A 22,154-nucleotide genomic window follows, 5' to 3' on the forward strand; every position below is an offset into this window, starting at 1 on the left:
GAATCCAAAGAAAGTGTAGTAAATAGGAATCTATCAAGTGTGAAGGGACAAAAAAGACCACCCTGAAGTCTCTTTGTGTCGTGCTCATGAAAAGTTGGTAGAGTTACCTTCTTCCTCCTTTGCTGTAAATATCACATATTAAATATTAATTGGTTTTGCTTGGAGATATACAAAGGGATTTGCACTAAAATCAGATGAAAATAGTCAGGAGAACAGGAAGAAAACAGCTTTGGAGAGCTGGGAAACACCAGAGCACCACTGGTGGGAACCAGTGTGGTGCTCCTGTTTCCCATGGTGAGGCTGGAGGGGTGGAGCACACTGGATCCTCAGGTCCTGCACAAGCACAGAACACATTGTGGAGTACACAAGTCCTGTTGTGTTCATGGATGCAGCCCATTGGTAGGGGGAGTTTTGATCGGGTTTTTTTTGTTTGTTTGTTTGTTTGTTATTTTTATTTTAATGATCCTTCAGTTTGGGGGGTTTCACATTGTCTTTCTGGTAGAGTAAATATGTAGGATAAAAGTGAGCTTTATTGGTTTGTGTTGTCCTGATTTGCACAGCTCTTTTTTGTGTCTATGCCAGCAGACAGAGTTCTGCTGGACAAGCACGGATTTCCTTGGGGATGAGTGCTCCTAGGTGTTCAGGAAGAGGGCATGGGGAAAAATATAAAAACTGATGATCCCTTAGAAGCTCAGCAGATGAAACAGTTTCAAGCAATGGCAGTAAAATTTCTGAGTGCTGGCAAGGATTTGCATGGTGTGTGCAATGGGCTCCTTGAAGATGTGTGATTGCATCCAGAGGGTGAGGCAGACTTCACTGGGGGCTGCTGGCAGGGAGAGGATTGCAGCATGGCTGGAAAGTCACACAGCAGTGTTAATGTTCACATTCCCACTCCCAGACTGTCCGGGGCCAGCAGGGTTTGGTGGTGAGGCAGTGAGGGGTTTAGAATTAGGAGCTGTCCTGGATTGTCCTTCCTGCCCTAATGTGTCCTCCTTCTGCAGGTGTGGACCGTGCTGGGGAGGGACTCTGAGCTGTCCTGATGGCTGCAGACCCAGAGCTGCTCTGTGCTGCCTGGCTCTGGAGCTGGCCCCAAGTCACAGTGCAGTCACAAGTGTCACAGCAAGCACCTCCATGTGCTCCCTGTGCCCTCTCTCTGGTACATTCCCTTCTGCAGATTTTGGGTTTTACTTAACATAAATCCTGTAAGATTTTACTTCTTGCTGTCCTTTTGACAGTAATGGACCATTAACTAACTGGAGATAAAACTGAAAGCATAAATCCCTCTCCTTTAGGGAATTAGAGAGCAGGTTGAGGATGCAGGCTGTGAAAGGCAAGAGGAGCTCACTGTAATCTCAGACAAGACCTGATTTACTGTCCCTGGCAGGCACCCCCACCTGTGCCAGCTGAGGAACACGAAAGCAGAAGTTGAGGTTTGTGCTGCAGGACTGTTGGCATCTGCCAAGGGAAAGCCTTTAGCCCTGGTGATTGAGCTTGTTTGCCAGGGTCTTCCCTGGGAGACAGTGAGGGGAGTCTGGGCTGCTGAGGAGCTATCTGCAGAGACTGATGCTGACTCTGATTGGAAGTTGGGTGTTTTTATCTTTTTTGAGGCAGGGTGAGATGAGAAGAGCCAGAGCTTTGCTCATGTTAGAGGTGAGGGAGGAAAAAGCACAAGGAGCCTCTGCCCCAGGGGAGTGCCCAGACTGCTCCCAGCCAGGCAGTGGGATGATGAGATGATGGATGATGAGATGATGAGATGATGAGATGAGATGAGATTATGAGGCAGCTCTGCAGGTTGGGGTGTACCAAGTCCAGTTCCCAGGCCTTTCCCTGGGGTCTCCAGTAATATAGAAGGGCTCTGCTATGTGTCTGTGGGAGTGAGTTTGCTGATGACTCCCTTCACTAGACCTTGAGGTCAGCCCCTACTGATTAAAAAAGTTAATTGCCTTCCTCTTGCAGGAATGACTCTATTTTCAAGGTCTTCCAGGCCATTAATCAAGCATCTTCTTTTGAAAGCAGTTTTAATTAAAAGTAAGTCATCATTAGGGCCAGGTGGCCAAGTCAGAGGGGGATGTCTTCAGAGACCTCACTGGGCTCTGTGTGGTGAAGGGAGTGCTTCATGTTTATGCAGCCCTCACCCCCAGCCTTCCCCCCACTCCTGGTGGGTTGTGAGTATTCTTTTTAGTGTCAATCTGAATATTTAAACACAGTTTAAAATCTATAATTTATAGGCAAATCTCAGAAGAGTTCAGTCACCTCTTGGTGCTGAGGGTGTCTCTGAAGCAGCCCCCACTGCTGTGCTTTGGGGTCAGACTCAGAGGGTCGAGTGAAAGACTTAAAATGTCAAAGTTTGTGGTCAAAATTAGATATTTTGTCTTCGATTTGGTATATTTTCAAGTTTGTTTAATGTTTTCATTACCACATCTCTCAAGTGCCCCTGGTCGTGTCCAGGAGGTGGCAGTGGAAGAGCATCCATCACTCCACAAGCACAGGGAGCTCAGAGCTCACCAAGGGCAGAATCAGGGACTGCTGTACACCACAGCACAGCAAACAGCTGCAGTCTGGGGGGTTTTAAGAGGTACCCCCACCTGGGATGCCCCAAGTGCCAGAATCTGTGGCTCCATAGTTAATAGCCTGGAAATGTGTAAGGAAATTTGTTCACTTGAAAGCCAGGAGGAGAAAAGCTGTGTGTAATTGCAAAGAACTGGATTTCAAAGCAGTTTTAATCATTTTAATTACTCAAATGAGTAAAACATCTGCATGTCAAGTCCACTGCAACTGACTAAAAAGCATACAGGATTCTCAGAGTGAAGCAAACTAAACAGAATAGTGCCAACATCATGTTTTAAGTTCATATTTGTTGATGAGCCTCTAGTCCCCTTTTTAACTGCCCTCATGCTGGGATAACTGCCTCCCTAGAAATGCACAAGGAAGTATTGGAGAACTGAAAAGTTTCACACTGCCTGAGCCTGATGCATCTCATCCCAAAATACTGCAGAAAAATATGACAGGATTAATGTCAGAACCACTTGGGGTTATTTTAGGGAAGTCGTGGGGTGTAAATAAGCATCTGAAGACTAGAAAGGAGCAAATATATTCTGTTTCTAAGAATGGAAGGAAAAGACTAATTGAGGATTTGTCTATCAGTCAGCTTACCTTCAACTGCCAAAAAAATCTTGGAAAGCACAAAATCTCTGTGAGCAATGAAAGAAAACAAGGCAATGAGTCAAAATGGATTTTTCAACTGCAAATCCTCTCAGAACAAACACAGTTCTCCTTATGAATGGGCCTTGGACTGGACAGAGGGGAAACAATAAAAACCATTTAAAGTCACAGAATGAGCTTTGCTACCTTCTCATTCACAAGGGAGAAAAGTAATTAGTATAGATTGGACTCCTTGCTCAGGCAGATCCCAGGTTTTCAAACAGGAGAACAGGAGACACATGACATGGCCTGAAGCTTGTGTAGTCCTCACCTGCCTGTTTCAGATGGCCAGGGCAAGAGGAAATAGGTGAGGTGATATCAATAGGAGCAAGAGACCCACTTGGAACCAAAAAAGGGGACAATAAATCCATGGGAATGAAATCTGAAACTTTTTTAGAAAGAACACAACAACTATGGACAGCATTTTAGGACTCTGAGAGAAATGGGAGGTCTAGAATAAGTGTAATATCAAATTCTTCATACACCCACAAATATTTTTTATCAATTTTCATTAATTCTTTTCTGTATTAATTTTCCATGGAGATTAGGAAAGACTTTTTTACTAATAAAGCAGCCTTTTTTAATAGGCTGCTTTATTAGTATCAGATACTTATTTTATTTTAATCACTGTCTTGCATATGTGGGCTCTGCCTGGCTTCGTGTAATTGCACCTCCTGATGACACAGCCTCGGGAAACTTGTTGTTTAATCAGCTGAACCCTCTCCAAAGCACTCCCACCCGCTCCAGCCTGCAGCAGCACTGTCATTTTTTAGCAGGGGGGGTCCCATGTGTATTTAAAGGCTCTGCCTGCTGGGCTGGGGGCAGCTGATGGTGATGGAAGGGCACTGTGTTCACCAGAGGCTGAGTTCTGCTGGGAAATGGGATGTAAGTGTTGCTGGAGGTATGGAAAACAGGTTTTGTTTCTCTAATGAGGAGAGAATTAGTGAGAAAACAGCTGACTAGTGGGTTCCAGGGAACTAGGAATAATTTACAAGAATACTTTGGTGAATAAAGACCCAGCCACTTCATCAAATGTTTTAATGCTGAATGCTGAAGGGAAACTGATATTAATTTCTTGTGAGGAGGTGGCGCTTGATAAACCTACGAGCTCCAGTTAAGAATTTAGTTTTAGCTGTATATTAGGATGATAATTGCATGTATTTATGCTTAGCCCCATGGTTTGTGCCACATGGACTCCAATCTCCCAGAGCTGTTAGCAGGAGATGTCTCAGATCTGGGATTCTTCCTAGAAACTGTACAAAATGTGTGGAGGGAGGAACTGCTGCATCCTGAGGGCCTCTGATCTAGAGGGGGAACAAAACAAAGTTTTTCTAATTCCCAAAAGGGAACTGGGGAATATTGTATAACAGGAAACAGGTTGGAACTTCCCTTGTATTCTATTGTCCTTCTGCTAATGTAGTTTAGAGCAATCTGTGGGGTTTGCCATTTCTGCAACTGTTTTTAAATAGGTAAATTGTGAAACTCAGTGAAATTGTAAAATTCCACATTACCTTTTATCGACCTCATTGAGTCTCAATATTTGAATGTAAATAGCTTCAGATTTAGAAAGCTGTACTGACACTCTTCATTTAGTTTTCATTCACAACTGTTAAAAATTTTAACACCATTCTTGTGTCAATCCAGCCTTCTCCAAACCCACCTTCCATCCCTGTTTTTAAATACTTAATGTGAGAGCTGGAAGAGAAAGTGCTTGCCTAATTATCCCAATTTTCAACACTGTAAATTAAGCTGTTCATGTGAACAGTTTCTTCATTTAGCAATAAGCAAAGAATGTCAAGGACTGTGAAATAATGCAAATTTTGTCAGACACTGTACACAAGGTTTTTGGAGGGTAAGAACTGTTTGGAACAGTACTTTCCACAATGCCTTAAAAGCAAAGAAACCCACATTTTTGTCACTACAGCAAAACAGAGGTCTTCAAAATCTTCCTTTCACGTTGTCTATGTTGTTGTCAGAACTTTGACAGGTGATGATTTGCATTTCCTCTGTCCTCAGTCTGTGACAGTTTTCCAAGAGGAGGTAGTTTCAAAGCAATCTAGAATTAGCTGTGACAAGTGACAATTGCATGGGTGGCGCAAAAGGCTTTTACAAATAGACATTATTTTATGCAACAGACATTAATACATGTTTTAATGAAGGAGTGATTCACAATGATAATATTATTGACTTGTTAAGATTTAACAGGTCTGCCATATGCTGTCGAGTGCTTCAGATGGTTTCAGATTTTTTTTTTTTAATCTATGCATATTAACAACAGATGTTGAATTTTAAAATGATCCAATAATCAAGGGGAAATCGTTCCAAAGCTGAGTGTTAATTTTGTCATGTAATTATTTGAAATTCTTTGTATGTCTTATATACTGGTTATTTAGCTCATAGCTAGCTCTTGCACATGATATTTTTTGTCATCTTGCTTCCTCCAGAGTTTCCTCCAGTTGCTGAGGAGTGGGTTGGTCGAACACTTGCCTTGGAACTCCATCCCTAACCTTTCAATTCTTTTTATTAAAAAAACCCTTTCACAAGTGCATCTGCCCTCAACTCCTGTGCCTCTGGACTGCACAAAAATGGGATGTTCCTGCTTTTGCCTGGCTTGCCCCTGTTGCACTGAGGGGGTGAGGGGAGGGAAGAAGGATACCACAAAGCAAATACACTGAGCTGACACGCCACAGGTGGGGGACCCCGCTTTCAGAAGGATTGAGTGGCTCCCACATTGGTACAGGAACAGCCTGTGGGTGATTACAGATTCACCCTTTGGCTGGTTATTGATAGCTTGAAGATCAGAAATTTGGTTTTTTGCTTTCTTCCTTGCCCTGCCTCCAGGAGCTCAAGTTGAGGTTGGTTCACAGCACAATCTGTTGCTTCTCCTTCCCACTCCTGAGCACAGCAGGTCACAAACTCAGCTGTGGGTGGTGGCAGCCTGGGACAGTGCACCGTGGCTCCCATGTCATTTGCTCTCACGTTTTCACCTGTCTCGTGGGTGTGATGGAGCAAATAAACACATCTCCAGTGGCTGGGAAGCTCTAGAAAGAGAGACAACACCTTGAGCTGATCACCCTCCCCAAAGCAGAGCTGCCCTGGGCTGAGCAGTCACCTTTGTGCTGATGCTGCTGGGGAGAAGCTGAGCTGCACTGAGTGATGCCCAGCCCACCCCCAGCGCCAGCTTCTCACAAAGCACAGCATTAAAACCCCTCCTGCTGCTGGGAGCCACCAGCTGCCTTTCCAGCATGTTTTCTGGAGGTCCAGAGCTGTGCTCAGCAGGAGAGGCAGAGCCCATCTCCACGCTGAAAGCTGCAGGCTTCTCTTTGCAGTCCTCCTGCTGCTGCTTGGCTCCTGTGCCTCATGGAAATGTAGGAATTGTAGGAAATGTAGGTGTAGAGATTTTTGGCATCATCTCCTTCTGGATGTTCCCTGCAGAAATTAAAAAAAAAAAAAACCAAAAAACCAAAAAAACAAAACCAAAACAACAATGAAAAACCAAGCAAACAAACAAAACCGACAAAAACAAACAAACAAAAAACACAGGGAAATTACAATGTGATAATTAACATAAACAAGATGCAAAGGATGGAGAGCCCAGTCAGTTTCAAATAGGTAGCAGAGATCTCAAATTGATTTCCAATGGGCTGGAGACACGAACTGGGGAGTTCTTGACTGTGTGCTTTATTATTTGTATAGATTACTAACTCCACTGACTTAATTTGACAAAGCAAGCTGTAGAAAGGGAAAGTCAATCCTGTCTACCTCTTGGTGAAGAAAGTAAATTTATAGATCCTAAAGGGACATAATTCCCGATGAGATACATTTGAGCTTCATGCCCTTTACCTCTCACTTTTTGCCCTCTAGGGAGGCAGCCTGACTATCAAGTAGTTATTCCTGGATCATTTAGGTTGGAAAACACCTCTAAGATCATCAAGTCCAACTGTTAACCCAGCACTGTCAAACCCCCACTAAACCATGTCCCCAGGTGCCACATCTTTTAAATCCCTCCAAGGATGGTGAGTCCCCCATTGCCCCAGACAGCCTGTTCCAATGCCTGACCAGCCATTTGGAGAAGGAAATTTTCCTAATATCCAATCCCTGTGTAATCCTTTGTGGGTTCCTAAAAGAGAGAGCACTTAGATGTCTTTTTCTTCCCCAGGGAGCAAGAAAATAATAAAACAATAAGAAAATTCCAATATTCCTGATTTCAGGTGGCAACAACCTGAGGGTCCTGCTTCCACTGAGTAGCTGATCAATGGCTTCAAAAGTCTGGGGGAGAGTTAGGGGAGCAGGGAGCAGAGAAAAAAATAATAGAAAATTTTATTGAAATCAATCTGGAGAAGCCTGTCCCATCTGGTTGTCACTACACATTAATAGACTTCAAACCTGCTCTTGAGACAGGGATTGTGAAAATTATTTCCAAAGGAAAAGTCCCATTAGTATAGGATGGATACCTCAGATGCATCTGCAGCTCCTCTCTGGGACTTTCAGTGAAGCATCTTGTTGCTGTGGAGGTAAATCAGGTGCAAAGGATCAGAGTTAGTGATGGTTGTGACCCAAAACAAGGTCACTGGGTATGGGAGAGTATTTACTTGAGGTAAACACAAAAGCCAGAGCTGTAGGTATCAGGCCAGGCCAGCTGGAAATCCACACAGCAAATGGTTCAGTTCAGAGCCTGTGTGGCTTGCAGAAAGAAGAGAGAAGAGGATACTCTTCATTTTAAGAAGCCCTTTTCCCTTTAGAAAGCTCTCCCTCTCTGTATGCCTTCCATGAGGCAGAAATGTTTGCTTTGATCCTTGAGCAGCCTTTTCTCCAGGGCAAGGAGGAGTAATGTGATTTTTTTTTTCCTGAGAAAAGAAAAAGTTTGTGAGCAGTGAGAGGGGAGAGCTGAAGGTAAAAGCTTGTACTACATTTCTTCATGCAGAAATGGCCAAATGGCAGTGGCTTTACCAACAGAATGTTGTTTTTGTCTTTACCCTCTTCTCATCTGGTGGGGAGATTGATTGATGCATTGTACAGTTCTCTTTCACATTTTTTTATCCCCAGATGCAGGTGTACCATTTTCAGCTTCTGTCACCTTAAACAACTAACTACAACTCACCATTGACACCTCAACAAGGAAAATTTGCTGAATTAAAACTGTACAGAGTCTGTTCTGGTACAACTATACCTGTTGTCCAGCAGGTTGGAAAACCCCCAGCTCTCCCCAGTGCATCTGTCAGCTGTGAAAGGCTCACCCTGCTCCTGTGAGGGATGCCCTTATGGCAGGAGCTGCTTTTGCCCCCCAGATAAACTGACCTTCCCCAGACCTGGTGCAAATACAACTCTGAGTTTTCTTCAGCCAAGACCAAGGAACATTTATTTAAAGCAATGCTTTTGCTTTAAATAAATCACCAAGTTGGCTTTTGGTGACTGTTCTGAGTAGATATCCCTGAAGTGAGGGAAAGACCAACTCTATCTGATCCTAACTGAGGTTTTATCGTTTTCCTTTGGTTGCCTGAACTCAGAGTTAGTGAGCTTTGGTCACTTTATAATCTAATTCCTGATCAAACACTGCCTTATTTTTCTATGTGTTTTATGAGTGCATTGCATTTTAATGCCAGCCCCACTCTAGACCACAGGGAGTAGTTAATGTTTGATCAAGCACCAGAGTAGTTAATAGGTTTATCAAATTTTGAACCAAGCTACTCTACAAAATAAAAGCGTGCCATGATTTCTTAAACTGCAATTAAAAAATATTCCACCAAAAATGCCTCAGTGATGAGCCCTGGTCCTTCCAAGAACTGCAGAAGTTCCCTGGAGAGGGGTGGAGATTAGCAAGAACGTTTCACAAGACAGCTTTCAATATATTTATTTGAATAACTGGATTACAGAAGTGCATCAACATGCCTCTAAATCTAATTACTGTTTATTACTCTGGATATCAGACAAAACAATAATTAAATTGGGCAGAGATTCTTGAGGCTCAGTTAACAGAATTGGGGCTCAGTGAATGTGGCTGTGCTTTGTTCTCTGCCCTATGGAACCCCCAGACCTCCAGCTCAGGACTGGACCTCCTTTGTGCAGAAAGCCTGGAAAAATGGCATTACAGGACCACTGAGGTGGACCAAGGAGGCTGTGGAGGACAGAGAAGGAGCTTCAGGAGCCCACAGCTGGGGAATGCAGATAATTTCAGGGTGCATCTGAAACCTGCTTGTGAGGAGGGCCTAAAATGGGGGTAGGCTCTGAGCTTTCTGCTGCAAATTCACATCCTGACAGAATCAGGGCATGTACAGGTTAAACCAGCACTTAGATGAGCTGTGCTGGGCATCTCCAGGAGCTGCCAGACTTTGGCACTGCTCTAAGAGCAGCTCCAGAGGCAGTCTGAAGAGAGATTGCATTTGTCACTGTGGGAACAATCTGTGCACTGAGCAACCCTTCATTTCTGTCTCAAGGAAAAGCAAATAGAGAGAGAAATCCTTGTTTGCTTCATGCAGCTCTTGGCAGTCACCATCCCCAGTCATTATCGTTCAAGAGAACACGAATAAGTCAAACTGCAGTGATGGCAAATGAGGGGAGAATATGATGTGTAAGGAGGAAAAGATCCCAGGACTGCTGTGGTTTAGAAGTCTGGGAAGACTCCACTGGGCTTTGGATCCCTCTGGGTGACAGCACTGTCTGTATTTAGTGCAGGAGGTTGTAGACATCATGAGCCACCTCAATCTTAATTGACTTCTACAAACTGAAAAATTAGCAGTTTGAATTTACTTAATTTCACAGAAGAAAAATCTCTAAAAATCAGGATTTTTTGTTATTTGAAGCTGCTTTTTGCTTTGTTGTTTCAGTGCTCCCTTGGTGTCCTGCTCTCTGTACTCTTTAAAAGAGTCCTGAAAATAAGATTGAAAAGCTTTTAAAATTAGGTTGGTTTGTTTGGAAGTGGGCTTTTTGCCTTTTCAAAGTGGTCAGTTATTCCAATTACTTACTATTCTGAGCTTCAAGGAAAAACCATTTCCTGAAATTCAGCAAAAGCAAAACACTCTTTAGAAGGTCACTCGAATCTTTAAATAGAGGTAGGAAAGGCAGACACACATAATCACAGAGTGAATGCAAGTAATACCCAATTTAAATGGACCTTCTTCATTCAGTGCCTCTATAATCAGCTTTTAATGTCCTCATTAGCAGCAGTAAAACAACTTGAAATTGTAGCAAGTTTGTGAAATGGGATTTCAAACGTTTTCCCAACACTTTTCACAGGATGTGCATACAGATCTGGGGCGTTTTTTATCAGATTCATTTTACTGAAACACGATGAGCAAAATGATTTTCACAGATTCACAGTAGGATTAGATTTACAAACCAAAGCAGCCATCCTCTCTCTCCCCCTCCCCTCCTGTCCATTTGCATTGCCCCCAGCAGAGAAGTCTCTGTGCAGGTGCGGTCAGAGAGATGCCCTTGCTGACCATGGCCAGAGCTGCCCCTGGATTGTGCTGCTTTTCTGGCTGATGGCAGTTCAGTGCCAGCAACTTTCTCATGCTATCCCAGATTGCAGCTGAGCAGGCTGGAAGAAACCTCTCAGAAATTTGTCCTCTGCACTTAACTGTTTTACCAGATATTTTCAGGGAGGAAGAAACTAGAAACTATTAGGCTGATTATAGCTTCTAACTCCCTTTGAAAGGTGAATGTCAAAGGAAATTGCTTCTTCCCAAAAGACTCCTCCAAAGGAGAGCGCCTGCCCGTCCTCTGTGTTTGGCAGCTCTTTCTTTGACTGGCCATGCAATGCTCATGCTTGGCTCAATATCCACAGCCCCTTCTGTCTCTTGGGGCACCTCCAGAAGGGCAGTGCCGAAGCCCCTGGCTCTCTCTGGAGATCAAAGCTGAGGGCAGCATTGACACATGTCAAAATCAGCTCCTCAGGGAATGATGGAATTCACCTTGGTGCTGTCAAGGCTGTGAGGACAACACAGCTGACTGACAGCAGTAGGGTCAGCAGTAGGGTCAGCAAATTGGGGCTGCATGAGGAAAAAATTTTGGCCCTATCCCAAAAAGGGCTACAGGAACGCTGTGAGTTCTCCACCCCAGAGCCTGTGCTAAGGAATGGGCTCTGGGTAGACACACAGATTTAATTTTTACCCAATCCAAAACACTCCCTCTTTGAGATATTTAGGTTTCCTATTCATCCTTGCTTCTCTTTGTCCCCAAAACCCTATGTTTGTACTGACAGTAATATCTAACACAGATAGAAAGGACCCCTGTTTTTATTGTGCTTACATCACCTTGGCATCTAACTCCAATCAAAGCAATAAAGATATTATTGAGGCATGACATCTGCCTGTCATTCTCCATTAGAAGTGGAGGTGCACATGGGACTTGTGTTGTTATAATTGAGCCCTAAGGGCAAATGTCAGGAATGAGGACTAATTAAAAGCGGAAAAGACTTACAATGTTCATGTACAAAGGAGGTGCACTCCCACCAGCTCTCATTTACAGCACCACACTGGCCATAATGCAGTTTGTAGCGGGTCCAATTTTCTTCTTCCTCCAGGCAAACATTTTTTTCAGCTCTCCCCTGAAGCTGTCATGGAGCCAGGCATAGAGGAAGGCATTGGTACAAGCAGACATCATTGCAAACCAGTGGCACAGCAGCTGGATGAAGTTGAAGTACTGCTTGTCAATCAAGCTGATGTCAATGTCCTTTATCATGTTGAAGATGTGCAGGGGCAGCCAACAGACTCCAAAGGCTGCCACCACTAAGACCAGCAAGCGAAAGGTCTTTCTCCTCCTGGCTCTGTCCCACTCAGCTTGGCCCTGGGTGACGTTGCCTGGGACTACACGGTTCTTCAGCTTGACTGAGATCCTCAGGTAGGACAGGGAGATGACAGCCAGAGGCAATACATAGGTGATGATGAGGGTGCTGTAGGCGTAAGCCAAGCGATCTCTTTTCATGTGGAACCAAAACTCCTCGCAGATGGAGAAGTCCAGCTCCGGGAACTCTGCGTGGTAGGTGTGCACCAAGGCTGGGGCAGCCAAAGTGCAGCTCAGCAGCCAAATAGCAGCCAGGATGTAAGCACAGATGGGGATGGTGAGCCTCCTGCGGAAGGGGTACACCGTGGCACAGTACCTGTCCACAGCTATGACAGTCAGGGTGAACACAGACACAAACACCGTGACAGGTTGCATCAGGAAAACAAAGTAGCACATGAAACGCCCGTAAACCCATCCCCGGGGCTCAAAGGCATAGGCCAGGGTCAGGGGCACACAGGTGGCACACATAAGCATGTCTGAGAAAGCCAGATTGCCTACCAGAAAGTTGGTGACATTGTGCATTTTTTTTGTCTTGCAGATGACATAGATGAGAAGGTAATTCCCGATGACACCAATAAAAACCACCAGCGAGTAGCAAGGGATGATGAGTGGCTTGAAGGACTGAACAAACTGGAGCCCTGAGAATAAATTGCTGGTGTTGCTGTGAATCGCAGAGAGGAAGCTTTGGGAGGTTAAATTGTCCGAATTCATCATTTTCCTCCTTTTGTTGTCCGCCGTCAGCTGAGTGGAGTAGTTAGCACTGTGCTGCTCCTGCACTCAATCAGGGGGGATAACAGATGGATCACTGCCTGTCCAGAGGTTGCCACATGGGTAGTAAACAAGCAGCTGGAAATGCAAAAGGTGAACTTGTAACCCTTGAGAGGCAGCTTTCAGCAAATCCTAAGAAAAATCAAATACAACCAATTTCCATTAAAGTCCTCCTGTATTTACTATTAAATCTAGCTTTTGACAGCATGCCACTTAATAAACATTTAATACAGTGAGTACTTACTTCTGGGGGTTTTTAATCCCACATGATTTTCCTGTGGATGCCAAGAAGTGCCCTAGATGTCTGTCTTCTGCAAATCCAGGAGCGTGTGTCTGTGTGTGTGTGTGTGTCAGAGAGAGGGAGAGAGAGAGAGAGAGAATATATGAGTGAGAAAGAGGGCGATGTGCATTTACAAGCTAAGTGGAGATCACTGTTTTTAAACAGTCTTCACTACTAGGTCATGACAGATTTATGTATAAGCTTTTATCCCCATTGGCTGCCCTGCGTATTACGTTGGTCTTTGTGTGTTTTTTACTGATAGTAATTAGTTCCAGAATATCCTTTCAAAAATTCCCCTCTCCTTCCAGTGCATCTATAATTGCCCCTCACATCTAAAAATCAATTTACTTTCATTAACATGAACCTGCACAGTATCTAATCCTAGATTAGCATTTCCAGAGCCCCCGGAGTGTCCAAAAATACTACCTGTAATTTCGTTGCTATAATGTGACGGTAAAATAGAATTTTAATCACATGCTGAAGGCAAATAAATGTTTATGCCACTAGAGGGTCTCAGCTATGTACCTGTGAATGAAGTTAGGATTAGAAATGTGCATTTAGCTTGTAGCACAAAGGATCTTATTTTACTTAAATTTATTTCCACTGGTGCTACAATGTTTACTCACCCACTATGGCTATTTTCAGTAGGATTTACACATTTTAAAAAGTAAACAAACATGTGTGAGCATCTCAAAGGAAATTTTAGCATCCCAATAAGTTAGATGTAAGGGTTTACCTGCAGATAACTGCAGCAAACTTCTACCAGTATTTCAGCTACCCAAAAATATTTGGGGTGTTTCTTCATTCCTGTGTTAGATTTGCTAACCTTTTCTATACCAGACAAATGCTAACCAGTCTGTAAAACAATCTATAGTGGTTTTGCTTGGTTCAGATAGCAGAAAAATCAGGATAAGTGCTTACAGAACATTTAATTAGAAATCCCCATCCAGCTCTTGTCTATTGTTCTAATTCTCCCTTAACTCTTCTCCATTTCAACCCAGGACCAGGATCTCATCTGGTGAGAAACAGTGAAAATCCACTGCATCCATTTGTACCAGCTAGACTAACTAAAAAAATATCCATGGAGCAGCCTAACTGCTGAATGCTTCAGAGCAGAGAATATTGTAAGATTCTGCAAGGCACTCAGGGGATTTAGACACAATTTTAAATGACAGTTTATGTCCTAGTCAGACTAAGGAAATATTAACCCATCACTTTCTGGGAGGCTATGGGCAGAACCATACCCTTTTGATTTGATGTCATTTGATGTAAAATCAGAAGCTTAAATAGACTTAACTTTGTCCTACTCCTTTCTCTAATCCTAAAGCAGAAATTAATCTTGTGTATCCCTTGTTCTGATCAGAGACATTCTGCTTGTGAAGGATGGGAAATTCAAGCATGGCAAGTGCTGGCTCTGTGCTGCAGCATCCAGGGTTAGATTATGCCATGGACTGGAATATGGCTGTAATTCCAGCCTGAGGGGAGAATGAGTATGTAACTCCATTGCTCACGAGTGTCATCCTTCACTGCATGCCTATAGTCATGACCCAGACTAAAAATGGGATGTTATACCCCATTCAGAGTTATTCAGAGTCCAATCTCACCTCTCTGAGCCATATGGGACCCAGAGGAATTCAGTACCTGTTTATCTCTACATACCCAAATCCAGAATACGAGACACCTGAGGGGAGAGGTTGCAAAGAGGAACTAGGAAATTCCTACTGCTGTCAGCATACGATGCAACCACACTGATAAGCAGCATGCTGCAGAATTCCTAACACCCATCAATTCAATTGCTCCATTTAATGGGGGAGAAAAGCATGGCCTGGTTTAAAGTAGGATTGCAGCAGGCTTTGTACATGGTCCCTTGTAGAAGACAAAACATAGAAAAATGAAGGGGGGCACACGTAAACGGCTTTGATACTGCCCACATCCTTTCATACTGCCCACATCCCTTCATACTGCCCACATCCTACTGGAATGACAAGGCTTGTGCAAGGAAAGAAGCCTCACAGTAATATAATTGCAAATGAAATAATTGAAAATTTCATTTTTAACTAAGTGAATTTTTTGTTTCATTCCCAGGAGCTACAGAGTAGATCCTGTAAATATCCTTATTGTATTCCTATGAGAAAAAGGTTAATTCTTCACTTTGTGAGAAAAATCAAACACAGTATCATCTCAAGAAGCCTTCAAGGTCACCTTAATGCTTGGGTCACAAAACAAACCTTATATATTCTTTTATTTTACACTGTACCAGGCAATGTTCCTGCATTTTCCCTTGTCTTTAAATTTATTTTTTTCACCTCTGAAACCAGTAACCAAGACACCTTTTGTTTGAAGGCTCCCACCTATTTCTCTTAGTGATTTTCTGTTTGTTTTGGCTTCAGGCAGAAAATGTCTTCAGTTCTGCTGTATGCCACAGTCAAGGTCTGGAAAGATAATATTTAATAAGGGCTTGAATAGAAAAAGTATTCCAGCTATTTATCCCAAGGAAATCTTTTCTCCTTCAAAAAGGACAAATATTAATTTTGCCGAGAATTTCCAAGGCTATCTGACAGAGTCCTTCCTGAACAGACTATAAGTCCTTTTCACATGTAGAATTTCCTCATTAAAAGAGAAAAGGTCACAGAAACTGCATTACTGTCATATTAGAACTATTTTGACATTCCAAGTGTATAAGGATGTCACGCAGAGGAATGATGATGAGTGTCTGGTTGAAGCCCTGGTTGTCCTTGATGTTATGTTATATGTAGAGCCAGACCAACACTTCACAGAAATGTTTAACAGCTGAGCTTCATAATCTCTTATGGTAACCTGTCCAGCTCCACACAGAAACTGAGTACAAACATTGGAAGTTGCTTTAAAGCTTTACAGATCAAAGCATTTTCTTCTGTCATTAAAGTCTCACAGTTTCAGCTGTTACTTTTCCATGTTCTTGTTTATTCGTCTTTTTTTCCCCATAAACCACAACTTTTTTATGCATCACAGATCTACTTTAACAATTCTCTCATATTCTTCCAGGAATGTTCTGTGCAGAACAGCTCAGGTAGTACTTGCAGAGCCTATAATAAAACCAGATGATTTGCATATTTTGAATGATGGCAGGCTGGGGGTTCCTTTACCAAATTCTTCTTTTGGCCAGCCAGGGTACAAGATTTTATTTCACACAACAATTTCAAGTCAGGGAAGCTCGTCCTTCACCCATTTAAGCATATAAATGCATCCTGTTTGTCCCTGTGAGACATCACAGACCCTAAACTCTAGAACCATGTTTACAACTTGGGGGGGGGGGGGGGGGTTGTTTGTCTTTTTGGGGATTTTTTTTGCTGGTTAGGAGTTTTTTGGTTGTTGCTGCTGCTTTTCTCAATTTCAAGGCATCAAACTTTGATAAACACAGGATTTAGTTTAAAACAATTAGCTATAGATGAAAAAGAGTACATAAAGTGAAATTTCTGTAGTCTGATAGCAGATTTATAGGAGATTTTAGACTGGATTTAAGGACAGAAGAAAGCATAGAAGAGAGAGAGTAGACAGAATAGGACACCAAAGGAACATTTCGTGAAATTACCTTTCCATCTATGTTGTCAAAACATATGATTTTCTCAGCATAGAATATGTAGCAGTTTTCAGTTTGGGTTTGTGTAACTTATGAGAAACCATCATCTATACCAGAGGAAATATCCTAAGAACTGTGAGGCAGGAAAAGAACAGCAGCACCTACAAAGAAATTGGACCAGAAGACAGCAGCTATTTGTGGTGCTCAAGAACCTTATTTAGGATTGACCAGCCTTGGCAGCTCTTTTAATTTTACCATGTTAACACAAAAAGCAGGACTGCACCAAGTAAATTTGGTAGAAACACCAAGTTTGGAATCAGAGATGACATAGCAGATGACTGCACAATTAAGCAGTGAAACTTTGAAAGCCTAAGGGAGAATAAAAGAAAAACCTGTCATAAAAGACAAAAAGAAAAACCTGTCATAAAAGACAAAATCAAGGTCACCATAACAATAATTTTCACTGTGGCTTAGGACATAGCAAATTATGTTGTGGGTCTATAGAAAGGAGCAGGCAGTGCATTTGAAATGCAAACAAAAGAAAATCTACTGCTCTGTGAGAGTTCTCAGGTGGAAATTCACCTCTACTTTCTACAACCTCTGGACAATTTTGTTGCTATAAGTGTCTATTCACCAGGGCAGAATTGCTCTGTATTCTTTAAAAGCACTGGGGAGGATAGTAAACTCCAGGGCAGGAAAACACATACTTAGAGAAAGGAATAATGAAAGAACAAATTCACTTTGGGCAAATTTAGGATGGAAAGTAGAACACTTCTAGGTTGGAGGGCAACAAATTGCCCCTTGTAATTGCTTGCCTTTTGAGCAACCAGTGTATTATTATAGGAGATAAAAACATCCATGTGGACTGATTTCTTGCTTGGTTTCAGGAGGTTCCTTTCCATTCTTCATCAACACAGTCTTCAGACTGTACTCACTCCTACTTGAAAATAACTCCACTATCATCTTTTTCAGTAGTGATCCCATTGATAATAGGAAGATGGAATTCAAAAGATAGAATTAAAATTTCTATACCTGCACACCCACACGCATGGGCACAGCTCACACTCAGTCTTATTATGTTTGTAGTATTCTTTGTCATTTTTCAATGGGGAGGTTGTTGCACTAGTGCCTGTGAAGATTTACTACAACAGCACTTAAATATTTGCCAGACAGACTTCTCCTGTTGCTGGTCTCAGCACCTGCTCAGAGCAGCTGATTTATAAGTCAGGAAGAAAGGCAGGGTCAGCACAGTCACTCTGTAAAATCGTTTCAGCCACAAGGCATTTCAGCCAGTGCAATCACTGATTCTTCTTTATCTGATCTGCCTTCCTACAAAATTACTGCTGAGAGACTTGATACAAGCAAGCCTGATTCCCCCACATCCCCAAACCCTTAATATTTTCTTTCTCAGCCAAACCCACGCAGGAATTAATGACCAAGAAAAGTTGATTTTTTGTTTCTCTGTGTGTTTGTGCTGTTGTTGGGGAAGGAGGGGGTTGGTATTTTTTAATTTCTAAGTAAGCACAGGAGACATAGGTTGAACATTAGGATGACTAAAGAGGTATTTGCGTTTAATATGTTGCTTGAGCATGCTAAAGTAGAATTTTGCTGAAAAATATGGTCTGGCTAACAAGTCTGACCATCTCTGAGTTGACTGGACAGACAGCAATAGAATTTCAGATTTTTACTACAGATTCTCCTGTAAACCCATGATGGAAATGGGCCCATATCATGTTACAGTAAGAGACAGCTGCTGTCTTCAGCATTCCCATGGACAGAACTAGGAAACAAGCAAACAAGCAAACAGACAAATCCCTGGGGCAAAATCTTTAGGAATATCAGAGCTAGAAGTTTTCTTCTTCATCTATAACTGTAATTTTAGGCAATACTGCTGACACATTGTGGTAAAATGCTCTTTTGTTTTTATAGCTCAGTCAGAACTCACCTGGGAAAAGGTATCTGAATGTCTCTGATCTAAAGGCTGTTACAAGGAAGGATAAAAATGGAAAAGTATGCAGGCAGATTTGCATACCCATCAGATCAAATTCCTACCACTCCAGAAAAACTGGCATTTCTGCTCTGCTCCCAGGTCCTGAAGGGATGCAGAGATCAATGCAAACATGGGCCCTGAGCCAGAGCAGACCGTGGGAATTGGCTACCACAAACATCTGCAGATTGGATACCGAGCCATGGAGAAATTTCATGTTCCAGCTGTTCCCCGCAGCCCTGAAGAGCCGGGAGTCAGGGTCCCTGCACACCCACCCCAGGGTCTTGCAGCAGTACAGCCTGGGGCAGCCAAGGGCTACGAAAAAACCCCAGCAGCTGAGGCTTGAGGGGACAAAATGCTGCCCTGCCCACGACACTGCTCTGCAGCACCGCGGAGAAACACCTGCCCCTCTGCAGCGCCCTGGGTATCGGTGGAGAGGGGCTTGAACATCTCCAGGAGGCGCCTGCAGCACCACGGACAGCGGCACCTCCAGCACCACGGACAGCGGCACCTCCAGCACCACGGACAGCGGCACCTCCAGCACCACGGACAGAGACACCCTGAGCCGCAGCTTCACCCCGCGGTTGTGGAAACCCAGGGCACCGGGAATATTTCTCTGTCTGCTCTGGGGTGCCCTGACCCCCAGGGGAGCACTGACTTTGACCCTCATTCTTGGAGAAAGTTTCCCAGACTTCAAGATAGACTAGAATCCACAAAAGGGTGAAAGAGATTATAGAAAGTAGCGTAGGTGTATCACTTGGTGAGAAATTTATGTTTTGGGATTTTTAGTATGTTGTGGATGGAAGCAAGATGGAAGTCACAGGGTGTCGTCCTAAGTTTCTTCTTCATGCTTCTTCTTCCTTCTTCTTCTTGGGTTTGGGTGGCATTTTGTAATTGGGCAGAAAAGTCCCCATTGTGGGCTCTGTGGGATCAGTTATTGGGTTAAAAGGGAAAATAAACTGGGTGTCAGTCCTTAATTGGATAGTTTAGTCTTAAAGGACCTTGTACCAAGAGATTGTTGGCCATTTTGTGCTTTCTAATGAAAAGCTGCCAAACTTACAGTAGTGAGACTGTTTTACTGATGAGAAATAATAAACACCTGAGTCCAAACACGAATTACTGTCTCAAGTGCCTTCAATCCAAACCCAGAAAAACCAACGACTGGTACCCCCACAGTGAGAGACCTCATGTCCCTCTGCATGTGACAAGGCAGGACAGCCCAGAGCACCCCTGAAAGGCTCATTTTATCAGCACTGCTTCCAGCTCAAATCCAACAGCCCCTATCAGGTACTGTGAGGAAAACCAGCTCTATCCCAGCAAAACCCAGCACACTGCACCATCCCAAAATTTCCATTTACCCTGGTGATGGGTAAAGGACAGAAGAGATCAACAGCTACCTGATGTTCTTTAGCAACCATGTTGCCATGAGCAAACTTGCTGATTTCATGGAACAATGAGTTCAATTAATATTTGTCAAACAGAAATGAAAAAAACCCAGAGGACCAACATCATTCCAGCTAGCCTTAGTTGTTTATAAAAAGTAATAAAAGCCAACTTCCATTTAATTAACTATCCCACTAACAACAATCTGCCTGGGAGCTTTAAAAGCTCTTAATACTAAAGGTTTGTCTGGAGGACTGTCATCTAGTTTGATTATAGTTTGCATAATATTATTATGTAGAGATAAGAACACTATTTAGAATTGAGTTGTTCTGCTCTCTCATGCAAATTCCTGTTTATAGAAAAAAAAAGAGAGGATAAGAGAGATTGGACTTATATAACCTACATCATCAGAATAAAATTTAACAGAACTTTTAATGAAACTTTATGCATGTTTTCAGTATGGTTACACTAATAATAAGGAAGGGATGTTTTAAAGAATAAAATAAAACTTTTTATAGCATCTTCACAGCCAGACTGGTTTATGATCATCTCCCTTCAAAATGTAGAGATCTATATTTGCTCTCAGGACTATTCCCTCACTCTGTGTGTATGTGTATTGATCCTTCCTACCTACACTTCAGCACCTGGGTTTATTCTCTTTCTTTGTCTGCATTTCTCTTCCACAGTAGAATTTGTTTTTTTATTTTTCTCTGCTCACAGCAGCCATTAAAGGAATCGACTGTCAGATGAGTAAAAGAAGTCAAGAAGGATAAATGTGGAAGGAATTAGAGGAACACAGAAGATGAATGATCACTCCATGATGACTCCTACTTCCATTACTTGCCCCCACACACCACTTTTGCTGTTTATTCTTTCTTGCTATTCTGATATGAGTAGCTGGTTAAAAATGGCAATATTACTCACTAAAGATTCTCTTCCTGTGAAAATCAATGTGAATTTTGCTGCAGATTTCAACAATGTCCAGTTTCTCCCATGCCCTTTTATTTAACCTATTTGCTTTAAAATGTTTCTCTACAGCTCTGTCAGCTTCCCCCATTTTTTATTGAACACAAGAAGTTTGAAACCACAAAGACCATCAGATTTCCTTTACTGTGACTCCTTCTGTCTCACCTTTGTCATCCTCTCCTTTGGATACTCTTCCACTCTTTAATGAGTCTTACTGAGTCTTACCAAAAAGGAATCCAGCCTCATCTGCAGAGTTCCTCAGCTCATGTTTGTAAGTGCTGCTATTCTCATGGATGCTCTCCCATTGCCTGATTGCTCTTGGATTAAGAGTTTAATCTCATAGTAGCTTTTCCCTAATGTTTTTCTTAAAGAATTGTGGGTTTTTTTTATTTTGTGACAGCATTTGTGATGGGAGAATTTTTCTTACCCATGGGCTCTGTCAAGTGCACAAGAGTCATGGTTTAGCTCTAATTTTATGAGCACTCTTGTTTCAACTGAATGTAATGGTTGAACTCCCATCAATTAGAAGATTTCAACATGCAGTTGCTGCTATAAATAAATACCTATCCCATAATGTATCCATCTTTCCACAGGTATTTTTATTCCAAAGAACAACTTTGTTTTACTTTGCAAGATTTCTAAGTGTTTGTTACCCATGGTCACTCACTTCAGGGCTGGATGTGACCACCCTCCGACGATGATGAATTATAGTGAAATCATACTTATCAAACAAAGCAGTTGGGAGACTTAACCTGGAATTTTTTTGCCAAAATCTTGCAGATAAGCACTGTAATGTCAAAATAACAAATGGATGAGAGCTTGGCTGAAATCTGTGAGGTCCAGCATGCCCCAGGTGTTTACAATTCTTACATCACTTTACATATATTTTGTTTCATCATGGCAGCAAAATAAATCTTTCCTATTAAGAAACATAAGTGTTGTTCCAGATATTTCGTTCCCAGTAGTAGTGACTCATGAGAGCCATATCCTAATTAGAGTAATCTAAAAAAGCCCCATGAAAGTGAGCTGATACTTGTTATATAGGACTCATTTATTATTTTAACCCTATTGCTCAAGCAGTTCTCCAGGTGTGCAGAGGGACTTGCAATAGGACAAGGCAAGACGTGCCCAAACAGAAGACAACTTAATCACTGCAAATGAAACAAGCCCAGAAGCTCACAGCATTTTAAACACCATAATGAACAGGTCTTTCTGACACCAAGCAAAGA

The 22,154-nt window shown here is 42.5% G+C and overlaps 1 protein-coding gene across 1 annotated transcript; it reads right to left on the reverse strand.

The window, feature by feature from the left end:
* Positions 1 to 4,995: 4,995 nt before the first annotated feature.
* Positions 4,996 to 12,857, reverse strand: PRLHR (prolactin releasing hormone receptor). The gene is made up of 2 exons (XM_036385751.1): positions 11,620 to 12,857; positions 4,996 to 6,630 (listed from the first exon to the last, which is right to left on the reverse strand). The coding sequence occupies exon 1, from the start codon at positions 12,694 to 12,696 to the stop codon at positions 11,662 to 11,664; it is 1,035 nt and encodes a 344-aa protein (XP_036241644.1). The 5' UTR covers positions 12,697 to 12,857; the 3' UTR covers positions 4,996 to 6,630; positions 11,620 to 11,661.
* Between the last annotated feature and the right edge of the window lie 9,297 nt (positions 12,858 to 22,154).

This window comes from Molothrus ater, chromosome 8, assembly GCF_012460135.2.
Source record: "Molothrus ater isolate BHLD 08-10-18 breed brown headed cowbird chromosome 8, BPBGC_Mater_1.1, whole genome shotgun sequence".
In the NCBI taxonomy this organism is placed as follows: Eukaryota; Metazoa; Chordata; class Aves; order Passeriformes; family Icteridae; genus Molothrus; species Molothrus ater.

Excerpts from the sequence above, each read along its gene's own strand:
- PRLHR (XM_036385751.1), bottom strand. The coding sequence starts at position 12,696 with ATGATGAATTCGGACAATTTAACCTCCCAAAGCTTCCTCTCTGCGATT.